Source organism: Staurois parvus, unplaced genomic scaffold, assembly GCF_062004578.1.
Source record: "Staurois parvus isolate SC_StPar_1 unplaced genomic scaffold, SC_StPar_1.0 ptg000402l, whole genome shotgun sequence".
Taxonomy (NCBI): Eukaryota; Metazoa; Chordata; class Amphibia; order Anura; family Ranidae; genus Staurois; species Staurois parvus.
Genome location: NW_028318198.1, coordinates 742,371 through 760,682, shown reverse-complemented (window position 1 = coordinate 760,682; position 18,312 = coordinate 742,371). Strand labels below are relative to the sequence as shown.

Genomic DNA, 18,312 nt, shown 5'->3' with positions numbered 1-18,312 from the left:
TTTTTTTAATAGGATGAATACAAATGTGCATGGTATCCATCTAAATAAATTTTAAATGTGTATAAAGGTTAAAATATATTTTTACCTTAATACATTCCTTGCTTTAAGGTAAAAATTGTTTAGGCATCCCCCTTCCCCCTTTACTTACCCGAGCCCTCATTTGATCCAGCGCTGTGCTCGTCTTCAACTCTTCTCTTCCTGGTCTCACTGACTTTGCTGACCCATTGGCTCCCACTGCTGTCAATCTAAACGAGTGATGTGGCAGGGGGTAGGGCTGAGTCCCAATGTCTGTCTTTAGATGCAGACAGCAAGGCTCAGGAGCGAGCTGGCATGAGTGCTCCCATTGCACGTGGCTTTCTGTGGGGGCACTTGACAAAGGGGAGGTGCTAGGAGCACCGGCGGGGGACCCAAAAGGAGGAGGTTAGGGGCCGCTCTGTGCAATTCCATTCCAGCAGGTAAGTATGAACCTATTTAGTTTTAAAAAAAAAAAACTATGCATTTACAATCACTTTATTGGAACACATGGAACTCTCCTCCTCCTCTTTCAGTTATGTCCCTGTTGCACAAATCAAAAATGGTAGAGAAGCGCTCTGTCTGATGAATTGCAGAAAAGTTTAGCAAAGCATAACTTGTCCCTTTTGAGAATGACAGTCTAACTGAAGGAAATTAAATTTGCTGCTGGTTGGTGAATCCAACCAATCAGTGCAGCATCAGTTCTATAGACACTTGTGTAGTCATATGTTTGGTTGTTCACGCCATTTTATTACACTTCAGCTGTGCCTTTAAAGAGGGCAAGTAGAAATCTGAAATGCAATCTTAGAAGAGTCACTGCAAGTAGGCCAAAAAGTCCATAAAATCACAACCTGCCATCACTTTTGTACCTCCATTTATTTGAGGTATGGCATTGGCAATTAAATGCCACATGTCATATGTCATAAAATATTAATTTCAACTCAAGTTCATGCGCACAACATTTCTGATTACCTCTCAGACTGAAATCAAAATAGAAAGCTGTAAAATGCCAGAAAGTCATTTGCATTGCCCCCATGTGTCATGCTTTTCTTTTTTGCATGCCATGCTGCAATGTGCAGAGACTTCACAAATAATCCTTTCCTTTGCCATAAACAGTTTTATGAAGTATTCTTGTTCTGCATGCCGATTCCTTGACATTCTATGATGTAGCTATCGGTGTTGGTTTCATCACATTTTGTCACTGTAAACTTAGCCTGTTGGGAAGTAAAGATGTAAAACATGTTATTTATAAAAAAAAACATACAACACTGAGAAATTATTCTTGAATGACATGCCAACTGATCACTCATGGCTGACCAGCAATAGGCATCAAACCAATGGATTTAAACTAACATGCAAAATATTAACAATATGAACGGACGCCTCTACACAGTCCTGCAGACTAGGCTTTCCACATTTTTTACAAAAACTACCTCACATTTTAACAAGTGTATATACATTTATGGATGTATCAATAGTCTGATAACTCCACTAAACTAGAAGCCACCATAGCTCCTACATGACATCGATCTGTCATTCCGCAATCATGCTTCCTTACAGGATAAGTTCCCCTATACAAAATAATAAATGCTTGTTTTTGCAGGTAAAACAAAAATGTGCATTTTGTGTCCGTTTACACCCGCCTACCTCTGATCCGAAGAGGATCCATTCTCCTCTGTCCATGCAGATCGGAGGGCAGTCGGGTTTAAACAGACAGTGGAGATTTTTTACACCCCACCACCCATAGAGCAGAGCAGGCTCAGTCCGTGTCACAGTATGATACGGACCTAGATGTGGACCTGTCATCTGCCTGCTCTGCTCTAACTAGCAGATGATCAGCGGACAGATTCCTTGCTGATCTAAAAGGAGTTCACCACATGTGAAAGGGGCCTAAATATGGGTGTGGCTTTTAAATGTCATGACTGTCTCTCAACTGTATCCAATGGGTATCTTTTATTCTCTCCCACTTAAAACTAATTTGGAAGACCAAAGGGAAGCAAATGAATGTTCATTTATAGTCCATTGTTACACAGTCCAGGTTTACAAACACTTCAAACATCTCACAAAAAGTATTTGTAAATAAAGAGATTGCAGTGTAGTCGGGTATTTAAGAATTTTTTTTTTCAGTTAGTTCCTTTTGCTGAATAAGACAAACCCGCCATATGCTTTATTCTAGAGATCTACAGTATGTGGCAACAGAAGAGGTCTGTGAAGATCTCCACAAGATGGGGATGTGACTGTGCTTTTGCACATTTGTTCTGGCCTGATATCCAAAATTTCTTATCAGATTTGTTGAACCTTCCTTTAGTAAAAGATCTATACAGTAAATGTGGATATTATTCAGGGGAAATATTAAGAAGACACATTGTGCAGGGTAATTCTTTAATATGCCTGTAAAGCCATAGCATTTCACTGGAAATCTGCTACTGTTCTCAAGCTCTTGTACCAAGAAAAGCGAATTAACCTACCTCTTCCTTTGTACAAATGTACTTAGATATTAGCAAACTTATCTGCACACTGTCCAAGACCACTGGAGAGATTGGGGTTGATTTACTAAAGCCAAATAGACTGTGCACTTTGCAAGTGCAGACAAATTTATTTTGACTGCTGATTTCCATCATCCAATCATGCACAAGCAAAAATACAGTTTTTTTTTTAAATTGTCCTTGCACCTGATTGGGTATTCCTTACAAAGTGGAGCTTCACCACAGTAAACCAGTTAACCTCTGAGGAAATTGAGTTTGGCTGCACTTGCAAAGTGCACAGTTTATTTGCCTTTAGTAAACCAACCCCAGTGTCTTTCAACTGTTGAGGGTCCAAATTACATGATGGTTAATTTACTACCTTGTTTATTCATTTAACACAACTATCATAAGGGCCTTCAGTAATTAATTCATATGTGTAAATTATGTTTCTTACAGTAAATTAAAAAAAATCAATAACTAACTGTATCTTGCTGACTTTTGGTGATCTTAGCTTTCACAGGTTCACATGGACAAATGATTGCTGAAAGGTTGCATGGGTTACAGCGCCTTACACATAGATCTTTGTTTTGATCGGGACTTACCTTTGTTAATTGCTCTGTGAAGTGTATGGCTGTTTGAGTATGCAGGGTAAGAGGACCTGTCTTAATCTGAGAGACTCCATCTGCCAGAGCCATGAAAATAATCAACTGTAGAGATAAGAAAATAATAATATTCAACATTGCAGTTGCTTTGATACAAACTGACACAGCCATTGGAACATTTTCTATGTGGCATGAATCAACTAAAATTTGAGCCATGTATGGCAGCCTTAGGTATGTTCACCATCCATATCCCAACATCTTTATGATAACATTTTTGAAGTCCTAGTCAGACATTATGGCTCATTCACACAGGCATATTGATACGTACACCCCTGTGAAGGGGGGGGGGCATCTTCATCTGTGCAGGATGCAGACCCATGCAGGTAGACTGATAGAATGAATCATAGGTTACCAGCTGAACAGACTTGCATGGATCTGCACGTTCATCGTGGAGGGTACATCTTCATACATGTTATCTCATGAGTACTTCAACAGTATAGTTTTTAGCAAAATTAATTTATACTCTGCATGGTATATGTAATGCATTTTTAGGCATTATTTATATATATTTTTTTAAATTACAGTGTGCAGGAGCTAACAGGGAAGAGATCTGTTTATACACAGGTCTTTCCCTCTGTCAAAGACACTCGGTGATCACCAAGTGCCGCCGAGTAATCACCGTCCGGGACCCGGTGATTGACAGCTGAGGCCGCGAATGGCGGCACGGATAGGGCGCGTGCGTCCCCTACCCGGAACTGCAAAATTACGTATATATTTATTTTTTTAATATATTATTACCATTAATTTTCAATATATCACACTACACTATCATAATTTTGAGACATACAACAATACACAATTCCCTTATACCTCTTCATTCTAATGAAAAGAAAAAAAAAAAAAAAAAACACCCACCCACCTGCTCTCACCCCTTTTCCCCCTTCTGCTCCCTAATATTTTTCCCTCTCATCTCCTCACTCCTTCTCTTTTCTCTTCACTCTATAGGCACCCTTCTCTTTATAATCTCCTCTCTATTTTTTCTTTAAATTGCTCTTTGAACTTATCCCATCTTTGTCTGAATCTCTCCATTCCATCTTCTTCCTGTTGGTAGAGTTCCTCCATTATATTTATATATATATATATATATATATATATATATATATATATACAGTCATGGCCGAAATTGTTGGCACCCTTGATATTTCTCCAGGAAATCATGTATTTCTCACGAAACGTATTGCATTAACACATGTTTTGCTATACACATGTTTATTCCCTTTGTGTGTATTGGGACAAAACAAAAAAAGGGAGGAAAGAAAGCAAATTCGACATAATGTCACACAAACCTCCAAAAATGGGCTGGACAAAAGTATTGGCACCCTTTCACAACTGCGGATAAATAAGAATGTTACAAGCATGTGATGCTCCTGTAAACTCACCTGGGGCAAGTAACAGGTGTGGGCAATATAGAAATCACACCTGAAAGCAGATAAAAAGGAGAGACGTTCACTTAACCTTTGCATTGTGTGTCTGTCTGTGCCACACTAAGCATGGACAACAGAAAGAGGAGACGAGAACTGTCTGAGGACCTGAGAACCAAAATTGTGGCAAAATATCAACAATTTCAAGGTTACAAGTCCATCTCCAGAGAACTAGATTTGCCTTTGTCCACAGTGCGCAACATTATCAAGAAGTTTGCAACCCATGGCACTGTAGCTAATCTCCCTGGTCGTGGACGGATGAGGAAAATTGATGAAAGATTGCAACGCAGAATAGTCCGGATGGTGGATAAGCAGCCCCAAACATGTTCCAAAGACATTCAAGCTGTCCTGCAGGCTCAGGGAGCATCAGTGTCAGCGCGAACTATCCGTCGACATTTAAATGAAATGAAACGCTATGGCAGGAGACCCAGGAGGACCCCACTGCTGACACAGAGACATAAAAAAGCAAGACTACAGTTTGCCAAAATGTACTTGAGTAAGCCAAAAGCCTTCTGGGAAAACGTCTTGTGGACAGATGAGACCAAGATAGAGCTTTTCGGTAAAGCACATCATTCTACTGTTTACCGAAAACGGAATGAGGCCTACAAAGAACAAAACACAGTACCTACGGTAAAATATGGTGGAGGTTCAATGATGTTTTGGGGTTGTTTTGCTGCCTCTGGCACTGGGTGCCTTGACTGTGTGCAAGGCATCATGAAATCTGAGGATTACCAAAGGATTTTGGGTCGCACTGTAGGGCCCAGTGTCAGAAAGCTGGGTTTGCGTCCAAGATCCTGGGTCTTCCAGCAGGACAATGACCCCAAACATACGTCAAAAAGCACTCAGAAATGGATGGCAAAGAAGCGCTGGAGAGTTCTGAAGTGGCCAGCAATGAGCCCAGATCTAAATCCCATTGAACACCTGTGGAGAGATCTTAAAATTGCTGTTGGGAAAAGGTGTCCTTCCAATAAGAGAGACCTGGAGCTGTTTGCAAAGGAAGAGTGGTCCAAAATTCCGGGTGAGAGGTGTCAGAAGCTTATTGATGGTTATAGGAAGCGACTGATTTCAGTTATGTTTTCCAAAGGGTGTGCAACCAAATATTAAGTTAAGGGTGCCAATACTTTTGTCCAGCCCATTTTTGGGGTTTTGTGTGACATTATGTCATATTTGCTTTTCTGCCTCTGTTTTATATTTGTTCCAATACATACAAAGGGAATAAACATGTGTATAGCAAAACATGTGTTAATGCAATACCTTTTTTGTGTGAAATACTTGATTTTCAGGAAAAATATCAAGGGTGCCAACAATTTCGGCCATGACTGTATATATATAGTAAACCCTACTTATCCAATCTTTATTTTTTGGCGTTTCCTGCTCTTGCCAAAATTTAGTTATCAACCCCTTTGCTGCATTCATCAAATGAAATGCCAGTGAGTTTTTCTACTATAGTCTCAGTTTTATGGAATAAGCATGTGCCTGGATATTTTGGGACCTCAACCCCCATTATCTCCTGAATGAAATAAATTATTTCTTCCTAATACTTCTGAATACAGTGTATACGTGATTTTTGTTGGAAAATCACGCATATATATACACACATGATTTTGTGCACCTGTGCCACGCTGTAGCAGAACCGGCGCGGAACCAGTTAATAAGTAGTAGTACATATACTCATATGAATATATCTGACAGAGTACAACAGTTATATTCAGGTAATGTCAGAATCTTGACCTTCAAGCTTTTTCTCTTAAAACCTCAGGTCATACCTGGTCCTGGAGATACTCATCGACACAGCCTCCATGACGCAGGTTACGGAGAAGGATTTCTGCAGCTTCAGCCCCTACACGGTCTGCAGTTACTCCTGAATTTCACAGAACAATTGAGTGAACAATGGAAGTAAAATGCACAGATAAAATTGCACCACAAACACATGACAATTTCAAAACAATCCTGTAAATTAATTCAAGCTGAAGAGTATGCAACAAAGTGGTGAAATGTCCAATGATTAAGTGCAAACTACACAACCCATAGTAACTCATCAGAATTTACATGACTATTATCAAACTAGTAAAAAAATGAAATAGGACTGATTACAATGGCTTAATGAACTTTGTAAATAATTTATTCATGGAACTGGATAGTCGATCACATCACATCCCAAACTCAACTGTTATGCCAAATCTTATATAAAAATGAAAAGTATATATAAGATTTGGCATTACTGCACTTTTTGCTATATAATAAATTAAGACTGATAATCATAGTGTATTTTGCATGTAGTAGATGTATGCTTTCAGCACCTTGTTTTTCACTTGCAGAGAAGATGGGCTGGTAGCAAATGATAGCAGAAACACATTGCATGCTCTCCTTCTGCACATCATAGTTTTGCATGATGATGATTATGGACAGTTTAACCCCTGGTTCACATATTCGCATTCCTGAGGACCGCGTTTTGCGCGAGCACGAGAGCCCATTCATTTGAATGGACTCCCGTGCCCCAGGACACGCAGGGAAGAAGTCCCTGCACTTCTTCTGAATCCGCAGCCCGCACAGGAACCTTGGTTCCCAGTAGGGTTGTGATTTCTAGTGCGGGCAGCGTGCTATTAGAATTAATGGCACCCGCCCGTGGGTCCGCATTCCTCTGTGCGGGTGGTGAGGCTGCATGGATTTTTGTGCAGATCTGCAGCGGCACCATCTGCACATATGTGAACCTATCCTTAAGGCATGTACTGTATACCTTCCTACCTGCACAAGATGTGCATTGATCATCTAGTCAATGATATCACGTGTTGCCCTGTATGCACAGCCTATAGTAGAATATATCTTCACATTACAGAGTTGACAGTTTGTGCTAAAACATGAGTTATTCAGCATAGCACTGCACAGGTTAATGGATGACCTTTGTCAGTAGTACAAGACCTGACACTTCCTGGGAAGAAACTATATATCCCACAATCCCTGGGTCTCCCAGTCTAGTATTCATGTAGATGGGAGCTACACAGTAAATTAGATCTGACACAGACACAAGCATTCACAGATACACAGAGAGCTCACTGAGCTGGGAGATTATGTACTTCCCCACAAGTTTCAGCTCTCATACAGAGCAATACTTGCTCCCAACCTCAGCCATTCATTAAATGCCTTGTATTTGATTAACAGAATACAAGGCATTATGTGATTGACAAGGGGGGTCCTGGCATTCATCAGCCCTGCCTCTCTTCTTGTCAGATCACAGAGGACTTTGTATTCTGTAAATAGAATACAAGTAGTTTTTTTTGAATGGAGGAGTTGGGAAGCGAGGTGTGCTGTTCATGACAATACAAGAGACAGAACTTTTATTTACAGATCTGGAGCTTCAGTGCTTACAGTAGTGTTCAAGCTGAATGAAACTAAAAGTCTTACCTAACGCAACAGCCAGCCTCACATGTGAGAGGTACTTTACCTCAAACAGTCAAGAAGACTGTCCATTTGTCTATTCATACATTGCCTTATATTGTAATGAATAAGGGAGAAGCAGAGCAAATGAATGTCAAGACCTCCCCCTGTCCAATCACAGAATGCCTTGTATTCTACCAATAAAGTACAAGAAAGTTTATGAAGCAGCTGAGACCAAGTGATGCTCTCCTTGACTGCATGAGTGACAGAACTTTGATTTAAAGCTCCGGAAGTTCAGTACTTGTTGGGGCTGAATGAATCTCAGAGTTTTAACTAATGCAGCAGCCAACCTCATATGAGACACCCATCATTACAGGTAATTTTGTTGGTACATAGCAAATATCCAAAAATAGTTTCAAAGAAGAACTCCAGCTAAAGAGAATATTAAAAGATGGAATAACAAAACCAACTATTTGCTGAGCTATTTAGCTTCAATCCAAAAATTAGTCCCACCGTCTTTGTTTTCTAGTTGTCCTCAGTGAGATGATCAGCATCATTCAACCCATTTCCTCTGAGATGGACCTTGTCCAGGACCCACCCGAGCCAGTCAAAGGAGAAGCAGCACAGTGATTTGATGAAAAGATAGCGGAGAATCACATGTGGCTCCTAAATCACAGTGTACTATTGTGGTTTCCCATCAGCAATAACTGACAATTTCAGTTTTGATCTGAGGTGTGTATTCAGGTCATTAGACGTGCTATAGTAATAAAACCGTACAGCTCTGTCATTACATTTGTCTTTTTAATTACAGCAATGCAGGCTCCTTGGGACTCCAAGAAAATTCTGTGCTGGAGTCCTATGCCTATTAATTCGTTTTTTTTCTAGGACTTTCTGTACAATTAAAACAAACACATTTACCCAGTATTAATACAATAAATATCATGAGGATCATAATAATGAAAGAGCTCAATAAAAGGGACTAAAATTTACAAAAGCCAGAGCAAATTTAGAGCTGCTGCCACTAGCAATTAATGGGCTGACACATGAGAGAGATGAAACCGTATTTTCTTCTGTTGAATAAACTATTATGAATCTGGGCTTTTTCTATTGTTCATCTATAAGTGAAACAGTATGACAGACAGAAAGCATTGCAAGCCATACTCAATATTTGGCAATGCCTTTTCAAATTCAAAAATGGAAATCATTTTAAATTGAAGTGCGGGCTCTTAAAAAAAACAAACACACATGCTCACCTATGTGGATGCGGCATTGGTCTGATGCTGCATCTGTCCTCCGCCGCCTCCAAGACTGAGAACTGAGTGATCAAACACCACTGATTGGTCTGTTCTCGGTCTTGAGTGAGCACAGAGATGGTGACTATCAGTCATTAACTCTCTGCTCTGACCCCCCAATGTTCACTGGAGCACTGGGCTGTGAAGATGACAGGAGTAGCTGGCTCAGGCTGTCAGTGGTTTGCTGAGAGCTGCCAGTCAGGCATCTGGGAGGATCCCGACATTATTGTCAGGATCCCTACAAAACCTAGACAAGCTCTGTAACATCAGCCAACATCTGGCTAACGAAGTGCACTCCTGTGATCCCCAAGAGATGGATGGCCAAAAGAGCTTTGGCCAGTATAATTCTTTACTAAACAAATGCGCTGTCAACTTTAATAAAATGCAGTATAATGCATGCAGAGACTGATAGTTTGTCACTTATATTGACAAATAAATAATGACCCAAATAAACAGAAATATATGAATAAATAGTGATCCAAATAAATACCTTAAAAACATGTAATAAAATTCACGAAGGTTCAAAAATATTATTCAAAAAACAAGCCAGGTGTTGTGAAGAATAAACGTGCTCAATCTGTGCACACAGTAGAAGTAGTGATCTAGTGCTTCCAATCCTCACCTCCATGCATACCACCAAGAGAGATAAAAAGTCTCTTACCAGAAGACAAGACCTCTAAATAGAAGGTCTGACAGCGCTTTGGGAGAAAGCCCACTTAAAATAGTTACTAAACCCAGAACCCTGCATCCACTATATCCTGTCTCCCACAGTACACGGAACATGGAAATGCAATTATTTTAGTAAATATAAACTGCTAAATACCTTTTCTCATCAGCAGTTAGAGCAGTCTTGTGACAACTATCAGTGTTCATCCAAGCACATGTTAAAGCTTGTAGGAGGAGTTTTCATTCTGTTGTAGGAGGATGCAGGACCCCTGACCTCTGTCTGGACAGTGCTGATTGGCCCTGTGCTGATCACATGCACTCTCCAAAGAAAAAAAAAACCCTCTCTAGCCATACACACCAAACTGAGCATGTGCAGAGTGACTCCACACAATATATCTTATCGTGAGATAAGAGGGGGGCACTGGAAGAAGGGAGCATCAGAGAAGACAGGATCAAACAGCGTTTTGACACAGTGCAGAGGATTAACACCTTAGGTTCCACAGTGACTATAACAAGCATGCTTTACTGCATATACAGACTGATTTTACTGCTGTGGGTTTAGTAACACTTTAAATCAATAAATTTAGTTCTGCTTTAATAGTGCATACTACTCCTCAACAGAATGGGTCCACTGTATTATAAAATGTCCTTGACCCTGTACTGCAGTGAACAATGATTTTGTGGTGGAATAGGTTTATGTAGAGCAAGAACTGCATGTGCTGGGGAATATACTGTGACAGACACTTTAAGGATGGATGGATGGGTGGGTATGCACTAAGACCAGTCCAGTGGGTCCAGTGGCAGTCAGCCAACTAGTGCAGTAAATACTGACCTCTCTCCTGATACTGCCGTCATGCACCAAGCAAAACTCTGGAAAAGATCATTCAACAGAGCCACCTCTTGCAGTCCTGAACAGATTTTCCAAGGAAGCACACACACACTCTCCTGTAGGATCTTTCTGAAGAAACTGCTTCTTGCTTCACCATGTCCATCATAATCCTGCCATTATCTAAAACCAAGACTTTGCTGCTATTTATCTACAATATAGTGCTGATCTGTACTGCGATTTATCCCACCATATATTGCTGAGCATTAAAGCTTCACTTTTTACCATGAAATAATAAAGCATGAGGTCTTTAAAATATACTTTCTCGAACTAAAGCTGCTATTTGACTTTTTGCTAAGTAGCATATACTGAAAAGGGCTTAGGGTAAATGGACAATTTCAGAGTCTTCAAGTCCCTTCTTGCGTGAACAAGAGCCAAAGCAATTCATCAAACCCTATAGGAAGAATTTACAAAGTACATTCCAGCAATATATCTATGGGTCACAGCAGCAGAAAGAAACTGAATAATAATGGGGCAGCACAGTGGCTAAATGGTTAGCACTTCCACCTGGCAGTACTAGGGTCGTTGGTTCGATTCTGCCATGGCACCACCTGCCTGGAGTTTGCATGTTCTCCCTGTGCCTGCGTGGGTTTTCTCCGGGTACTCCGGTTTCCTCCCACACTCCAAAGACATGCTGGTAGGTTAATTGGCTCCTGTCTAAATTGGCCCTAGTATGTGTATGTATGAATGTGAGTTAGGGACCTTAGATTGTGCACCCCTTGAGGATTAGGGACTGATGTGAATGTACAATATATATGTAAAGTGCAACATAAATTGACTGCGCTATATAGGTACCTTAAACAAATAAATAAATAAGCAAACGGGTGTCATTACATTTGGGCTGTTGAGCTGCAGCCCTGAATGGTAGTGCAACGGTTGGATGAAGGGGCACACATGCCAGGTTGACAACACTTTTACTATTGTCAGTCTGGCACAGAAGTGCTGCAACGTGCAGAATCTCTAGATAAGAAACGATGCAAAAGATAATAAAAAATTATTTGTTTGAGAAAACTGTATACCATGAAGCCAAAAATACTAAAAAGTAGATTAAGTTAAGGTTACGATAAAAAAAAAAAAAGAAGTCATCAAAATGGGAAATTACATAAAGCAGTGTGCTGATATGTTTACATACCATATTTCAACATCAGTGAGTAAAGTTGAGCATAGTTTGGTGTCAAGGTATCACAGTACGGTGAATACTTTGATTGCTAGCAAAGAGATTCACATATATGTTCATATGATGTTGTAATTCTTGGTTGCTTGTCAACTCTTAAAATGGAATGAAAAATCTTCTGTGGTGCTTATGGAGTAAATGTTTTACGGTTTCTGTTTGGTTACGTTTTTGCTTTACTTGACTTTTATAAAGTATGTATTCTACAATTTTCATAGACAAGGTGCTCTCACTGTGCTGCAAATTGTGTTTGTTGAAAATAAAAAGCTTTTGAACCAAAATGTATCCGACTACAAATAAAAGGGAAATCATACACCATCAATCATCATCAGATTAAAATTTGTGTGAGGACCATTAGTATTGATACTTGACATGAAGCTTGCTGCATGGTCAGTGGGGAATCTCTCATATAGTCCAGTATCTTAAGCAATTCAAATAGAGCAGTATTACCTTTCTTCCCTAGTGAGGATCCTGCAAATATACAACCTGTGGAAGACTCAGCAACGATTCTGCAAAAGAAATAATTATTATTATTATTATTATTACATCGAGTTTATATAGCGCCAAAGGGTTTGCTCAGCGCTGTACAATAGGGGGGACAATACATGGCACAGTACAACAAAAACAGACAGCGTACGAGGGTTAAGAGGGCCCTACTCTTTCAAGCTTACAATCTAGGAGGGAGGGGGTAATGGTACAGTAGGAAGTGGCTGAGGGGAATGAAGTGGTGGGAGGAATGAGGGAGAATGGCAGTTAGGTGAGGGTGGGGTAGGCTTCCCTGAAGAGATGGGTTTTGAGGGAGCGCCTGAATGTGGGGAGGGAAGGCGACAGTCGGATGGATTGGGGCAGTGAGTTCCAGAGGATAGGGGAGGACCTGGAGAAGTCCTGCAGTCGTGCATGGGAGGAGGAGACCAGGGAGCAGGATAGAAGGAGGTCCTGTGAGGAGCGAAGGGTACGGGTAGGGTGGTACTTGGGGATCAGGTTGGTGAGGTAGTCAGGGGCAGTGTTGTGAACGGCTTTGTAGGTCAGGATTAGAAGTTTAAATTTGATGCGTTGGGCAATCGGGAGCCAGTGGAGGGAGAGGCAGAGGGGGGTGGCAGAGGTGGAGCGGGTGGTGAGGTGGATGAGTCTGGCCGCTGAGTTCAGGATGGTCTGGAGCGGGGAGAGCCTGCACTTGGGTAGGCCAATGAGAAGAGAGTTGCAGTAGTCAAGGCGTGAGATGATGAGGGAGTGTACAAGAAGTTTGGTGGTGTCTGGGGTGAGGAAGGCACGTATCTTGGCAATATTGCGGAGATGGAGCCTGCAGGTGTTTGTAAGTGATTTGACATGAGGGAGGAAGGAGACGTTCGAGTCAAGAATGACGCCAAGGACTTTGGCTTGCGGGGCGGGAATGATAGTGGTGTTGGTGGTGGTGATGGATAGGCTGGGGGGGGGGGTGTGGGCAGGGGGAAAGACGAGGAGTTTGGTTTTGGAGAGGTTAAGCTTGAGGAAATGGAGCGACATCCAGTCTGAGATGTCGTTTAGGAGGTGAGTGATGCGGGCGGAGATAGTGGGGGTGAGGAGAGGGGTGGAGAGGTAGATTTGGGTGTCGTCAGCATAGAGGTAATAATTGAAGCCATGGGAGTGTATGAGTGTGCCCAGGGAGGAGGTGTAGATGGAGGAGAGAAGGGGTCCAAGGACAGAGCCTTGGGGGACCCCAACAGAGAGGGGGAGGTGGTACCATTGTAGGTGACGCTGAAGGAGCGTCGGGATAGGTAGGATGAGAACCAGGAGAGAGCGGTATCTCTGATGCCAAGGGCCATAATACAAACATAATAATCATTAACAGATAATAAAGTAGATATTTTTTAAAAGATGTTAACCACTTGCCCTCCAGAGGATTTATCCCCCTTCCAGACCAGGCCATTTTTTGCGATACAGGGCTGCGTTAATTTAACTGACAATTGTGCAGTCATACAACGCTACACCCAAATGAAATTTGCGTCCTTTTTCCCCCACAAATAGAGCTTTCTTTCAGTGGTATTTGATCACCTGTGCATTTATTTTTTGTGCTGTGAACAAAAAAAGACCGACAATTTTGAGAAAAAAAAAACAATATTTTTGACTTTTTGCTATTAAACATGCCCAGGAAAAAAAAAAAATTTAAATCAAATTTCGGCATAAATGTAGGCCAAAATGTATTCTGCTACATCTCTTTGCTAAAAAAAAAAATTCCAATACATGTAGATTGCAGGAGTGCAGACTCCAGTGTGCTCCAGTGTGCAGGAGCTTACAGGGGAGAGACCTGTGTCTCTCCCGTCAGAGATACTTGGTGATCACCGGGTGCCGGCGAGTAATCACTGGCCGGGACCTGGTGATCGACAGCCGAGGTCACAAAAGGCCTACCTGGAAAAGCAAAATCACGCATATATATGTGATTTTGCGCACCCGTGCCGCCCTGTAGCAGTAGGTCTGCTATAGGGCGGTGCGGAAGCGGTTAAATTTATACTGCAACAACAATCATGCCTACCTTCATACAAGTCATAAAGCATTCTGTGTTTACAGACAACTGTGTATCATCCATACAGTCTCATGCATACACTAGTGTTCCCCCAAAGGTCTTCATACAACCCATAGACATAGACCCAGACAACACTTACATAATCCCACTACCGTTTCCCACTGCTTTGTCTGCAGGCTCTTGGACACCTTGAATATTAACATACAGATCCCTCAACTCCCGTCTTATGCAGCGTACTGCTGCTGAAATCATGTCCTTCACCATCTTGCAGAGAGATCAAAGAAAAATTATGGTTATATTAGGTTTTTTAAAGAAAATTAAATTAATTTGATATAACGCACTCTATTTTTGCTGAAATCTGAGTGAAATATGTAAATTATATTTTTAGAACAAATGTTATGCATAATTTCTTCAGCCAGGGATGTTACAGTATGTAAATTAATAAAATAAAGCCTGACTATGAAAATGCTACTAAAATGAGAAAGACGAGTAATGCAGGGGAGGCGGTTGCCATTTGTTAATATTTGTAGTCTAGTCCTATCTCCAGCTTTATTATGCTAATTGCATTGATATTGGGCAAGATAACTGTTAAGACAGCACTAAAAAGCTCAGCAGATTTAGACACATCTCTATACACAGAGTTAAACCACAATGGTAGAAATAATGCTAGCCATACACTAGTAGAATTTTGTTTGAAAGTTTTCATTTTAAGATTGCGTGCTCAATTTTCTAATTGTTAGTGGGGTCAAACCGCTGTTCCTTTTTTTGGCCACAGTCAAGAGAAGAAATTGCGAAGGAGCAGGATGGCAAATTTTCCTTGAGGCCCAGTTCATACCATGAATCTCCCAGGAAAGTGTTGTACATTCCTATGTGAATCACATGCAATCCGGGTGCAGTGCGATTTCAGCCCAGTCATTTAAATGGGGTGAAACAACATTGGACCGCGCCAAAAGTAGTGCATGCATTACTGTATAAAACACACAGCAACCGCATTGTGTTTGCGACCTGAGTTTCGGGTGTCATGTTAACACTCGCTGCAGATCACAACTTCAGTGCATTTCAAAAACGGTGCGGGAAATGCAGGTTTCTTGCACCACGTTCTTATGTGAACTGGCCCTGAATGATCAAGTGGTTTGTGGTTTTTATTTGGGAAAGTCCATTTACTCCAAAATCAAAATGTTAAAGGCAAATGTTTTTTGAAGTACTTTCAACTGACATTTGTCAAAATGATCGAATGTACAATATTTGCACAAATGTTTGTAAGAAAATCTACTACTGTATGGCCAGCTTAAGAGTAGTCCCAAAAATGGGTAAAGCAGCTAAAATCGCAAAGGGTGATTTTTAGTAGTTCAATCAGGCTTCCAAAATTGTGCACAACAAACCAAGAGTAGAGATCGATCTCCCACTGATGGAACATATTTCTCCCCATGACGATAACGGCTACAAAGTAGAATGTAATAGTGGTTATTTGCCCACAACTGCTGTATTATGCTACCATGTGTGATTAATTGTTGCTGTAGATGTATATAACTGTCCTATTAGAGACACAAGTGCATTCTCAGAATGTGGGCACCTTATGTAGCTGTGCCAAGATCCCAGTCAGACTTTCTTCTATTCTGATAAGCTGTTCTCATTCATTTATTTATGTAGCCTGGCAATAGCAGCTTTGGCTGGACAAGAAGATAAATAAATCAGATGGACCAATTAACTATTTGCTGAACTGAACATCTTTTATATACCTTTAGTTTTTTTTGTTTTTGTTTTTTTAATTTGGGGCTAGTCATTCCTTGAAAAAAACATTTCTGTGAAGAACATATAGACCTCCTATTAGCGTCAAAAGGTGCTTATTACACCAAGACAATTTTTTCCACCATGTAATGAGTTCTCAAAAGAAAAAAAAACAACCTTAAAATAACATGCTTAACTGCAACTGCATGTTATATCCTCTGCAGGCATACCAAGACCATCTTAGAGCAAGTAACACAACTGATTTGGAAATGTTGGAAGTCCACTTTTCTCACTGCCTTTTGTGGTGCAATTTGAATTATTATTATTATTATTCAGAATTTACATGGAGCCAACAGTTTGCACAGTGCAGTTCCAATACAATTCAAGGCAAATGAGTTAAGGAGGCCCTGCTCATGAGAGCTTACAATCTAAAGGAATGGCAATGATTGACATGACTGCATTTACACAAAAACTATATAGGAAATGCACAAACTGACCTTGTAAGGAAGAACTCCAGCCACATAGGCCCGTCCATAGATTTTTGTGATGGTACCTCGGTCTGTTAGGTTGATAGGCTTCAAATATTTTATAGGAGATACTCTGACTAGGATTTCCCCTCCTCCACGTGGGTAGTAACCCCTGCAACAAAAAATAGTGGTTAGCACCAGATAAGAAATGCTCAACACATTATGCCAGCCAATATGTTGTTTTTCATTTTGTAAACAGATCATTATAAATATCTTCGCTAAGTAACTATATACAATATATAAGACATAAAATCTAATTAGCTTTATAGGACTGATCTGCATTGTAGGTTTTCTAATTGTTAGTGGGGTCAAATCGATGTTCCTTTTCGACAGCAGTGACGGGAAATTTCGAAGGGGCAGGAAGGAAAACTTTTCTAGATCAAACAAATTTTCGGCCAGTGTATGTAGTTATCGTTCAGAAATTACATTCATTTTAAAGTTGAATGTTAAAAGCAAAAGACAATTTGCTAACGACATTTATCCATTCGTTGAATGTTCAAAGAATTTTCATACAACTTTTCTTACGAATATTCTCATCCAAAAATCTACACGTATATGGCCAGCCTTAAACCACATGCTCTGGATCCCTCTGCCTGCCTTGCTCACCAAAAAAACCATGCCCTCTCACCTAAGAGTGGGAGAGAAAAGGAAGGCTGGTAACCCTACAGGTTCTGCTCATGCAGAGATGTATGTGAGCTGGTTGCAAACAGTTCAAATCCCATATACCAGGTCTGAACTGGCAGGGATCAGCAGCAGTTTTCTATACTGCAAACTGCCAAGATCCCTTTTGTTAACTGGATGCAAAACCCACCCCAGGTCTATCTGCTTTGGTAATGTGGTGCACACCACGTGTTCCAGTTTGTTAATTCCCCCAATTGACCCCGTTTTACTAAAGGGGTTGAGAATGTTTACTCAGACAAAAAAACAAACATTCACTTCAATTAACGAATCATCTAAAAAGCAAAACTCTATTTATTTAGTCATCACATTGGATAATTGAAGTGGATCTTTTTTTTAATTCTTAACTCCTTACATAAATCAGCCACAAAAATACAAATTACATTAGATTATATATAGCAATACAATGTTTCATTTCATTTTTATTTGTTACAAATTGGTTTACCTTTTCCTAATGTCACAATCCAGTTTAAAACCAAAACGCTCTGCAGCAGGTTTAAACACCTGAATTAAACAGATTAAGAAACATTTGATAAGTATTAGTCAGACTACGTTATGAATGTACAATTCTAGTATTTATCTATTAGTGCCCTTGTACTCAGGCATTTGGCTGCATTGCTACATTTTCCACGTATTTAATGTTGATATCTAATAAGATACAACCCCCCCCCCTATAATCTCATGTATTCATGAGAAAGTGAAATGATTTTTTACATATAACTAGCATTAGCACCTGAATCTATGAATTGTTGTAAACATTTATTTTTTATATAAAATAACAGGTTATACCTACCTGCTCTCTGCAATGGTTTTGCACAGAGCAGCCCCATCTTCCTCTTCTTGGGTCCCCCTCCAGCTCTCCTGGCTTCACCACCAATGGCTCCCGCAAGGGAGAGAGCCTGGAGAGCCACGATTCTCATGCATATTGC

The 18,312-nt window shown here is 40.5% G+C and overlaps 1 protein-coding gene across 2 annotated transcripts in view; it reads right to left on the bottom strand.

The window, feature by feature from the left end:
* Positions 1 to 869: 869 nt before the first annotated feature.
* RTCA (RNA 3'-terminal phosphate cyclase) overlaps positions 870 to 18,312 on the bottom strand; it is a 36,656-nt gene continuing 19,213 nt past the window's right edge. For both annotated transcript variants that reach the window (XM_089686578.1, XM_089686577.1), the window contains exons 6-12: positions 17,829 to 17,887; positions 16,676 to 16,817; positions 14,590 to 14,714; positions 12,401 to 12,459; positions 6,327 to 6,421; positions 3,080 to 3,184; positions 870 to 1,226 (exon numbers count right to left, since the gene is read on the bottom strand). In XM_089686578.1, the coding sequence (XP_089542704.1) occupies positions 1,131 to 1,226; positions 3,080 to 3,184; positions 6,327 to 6,421; positions 12,401 to 12,459; positions 14,590 to 14,714; positions 16,676 to 16,817; positions 17,829 to 17,887 (681 nt within the window). In that variant the 3' untranslated portion in view covers positions 870 to 1,130. The remainder of the gene's footprint in view (positions 1,227 to 3,079; positions 3,185 to 6,326; positions 6,422 to 12,400; positions 12,460 to 14,589; positions 14,715 to 16,675; positions 16,818 to 17,828; positions 17,888 to 18,312) is intronic.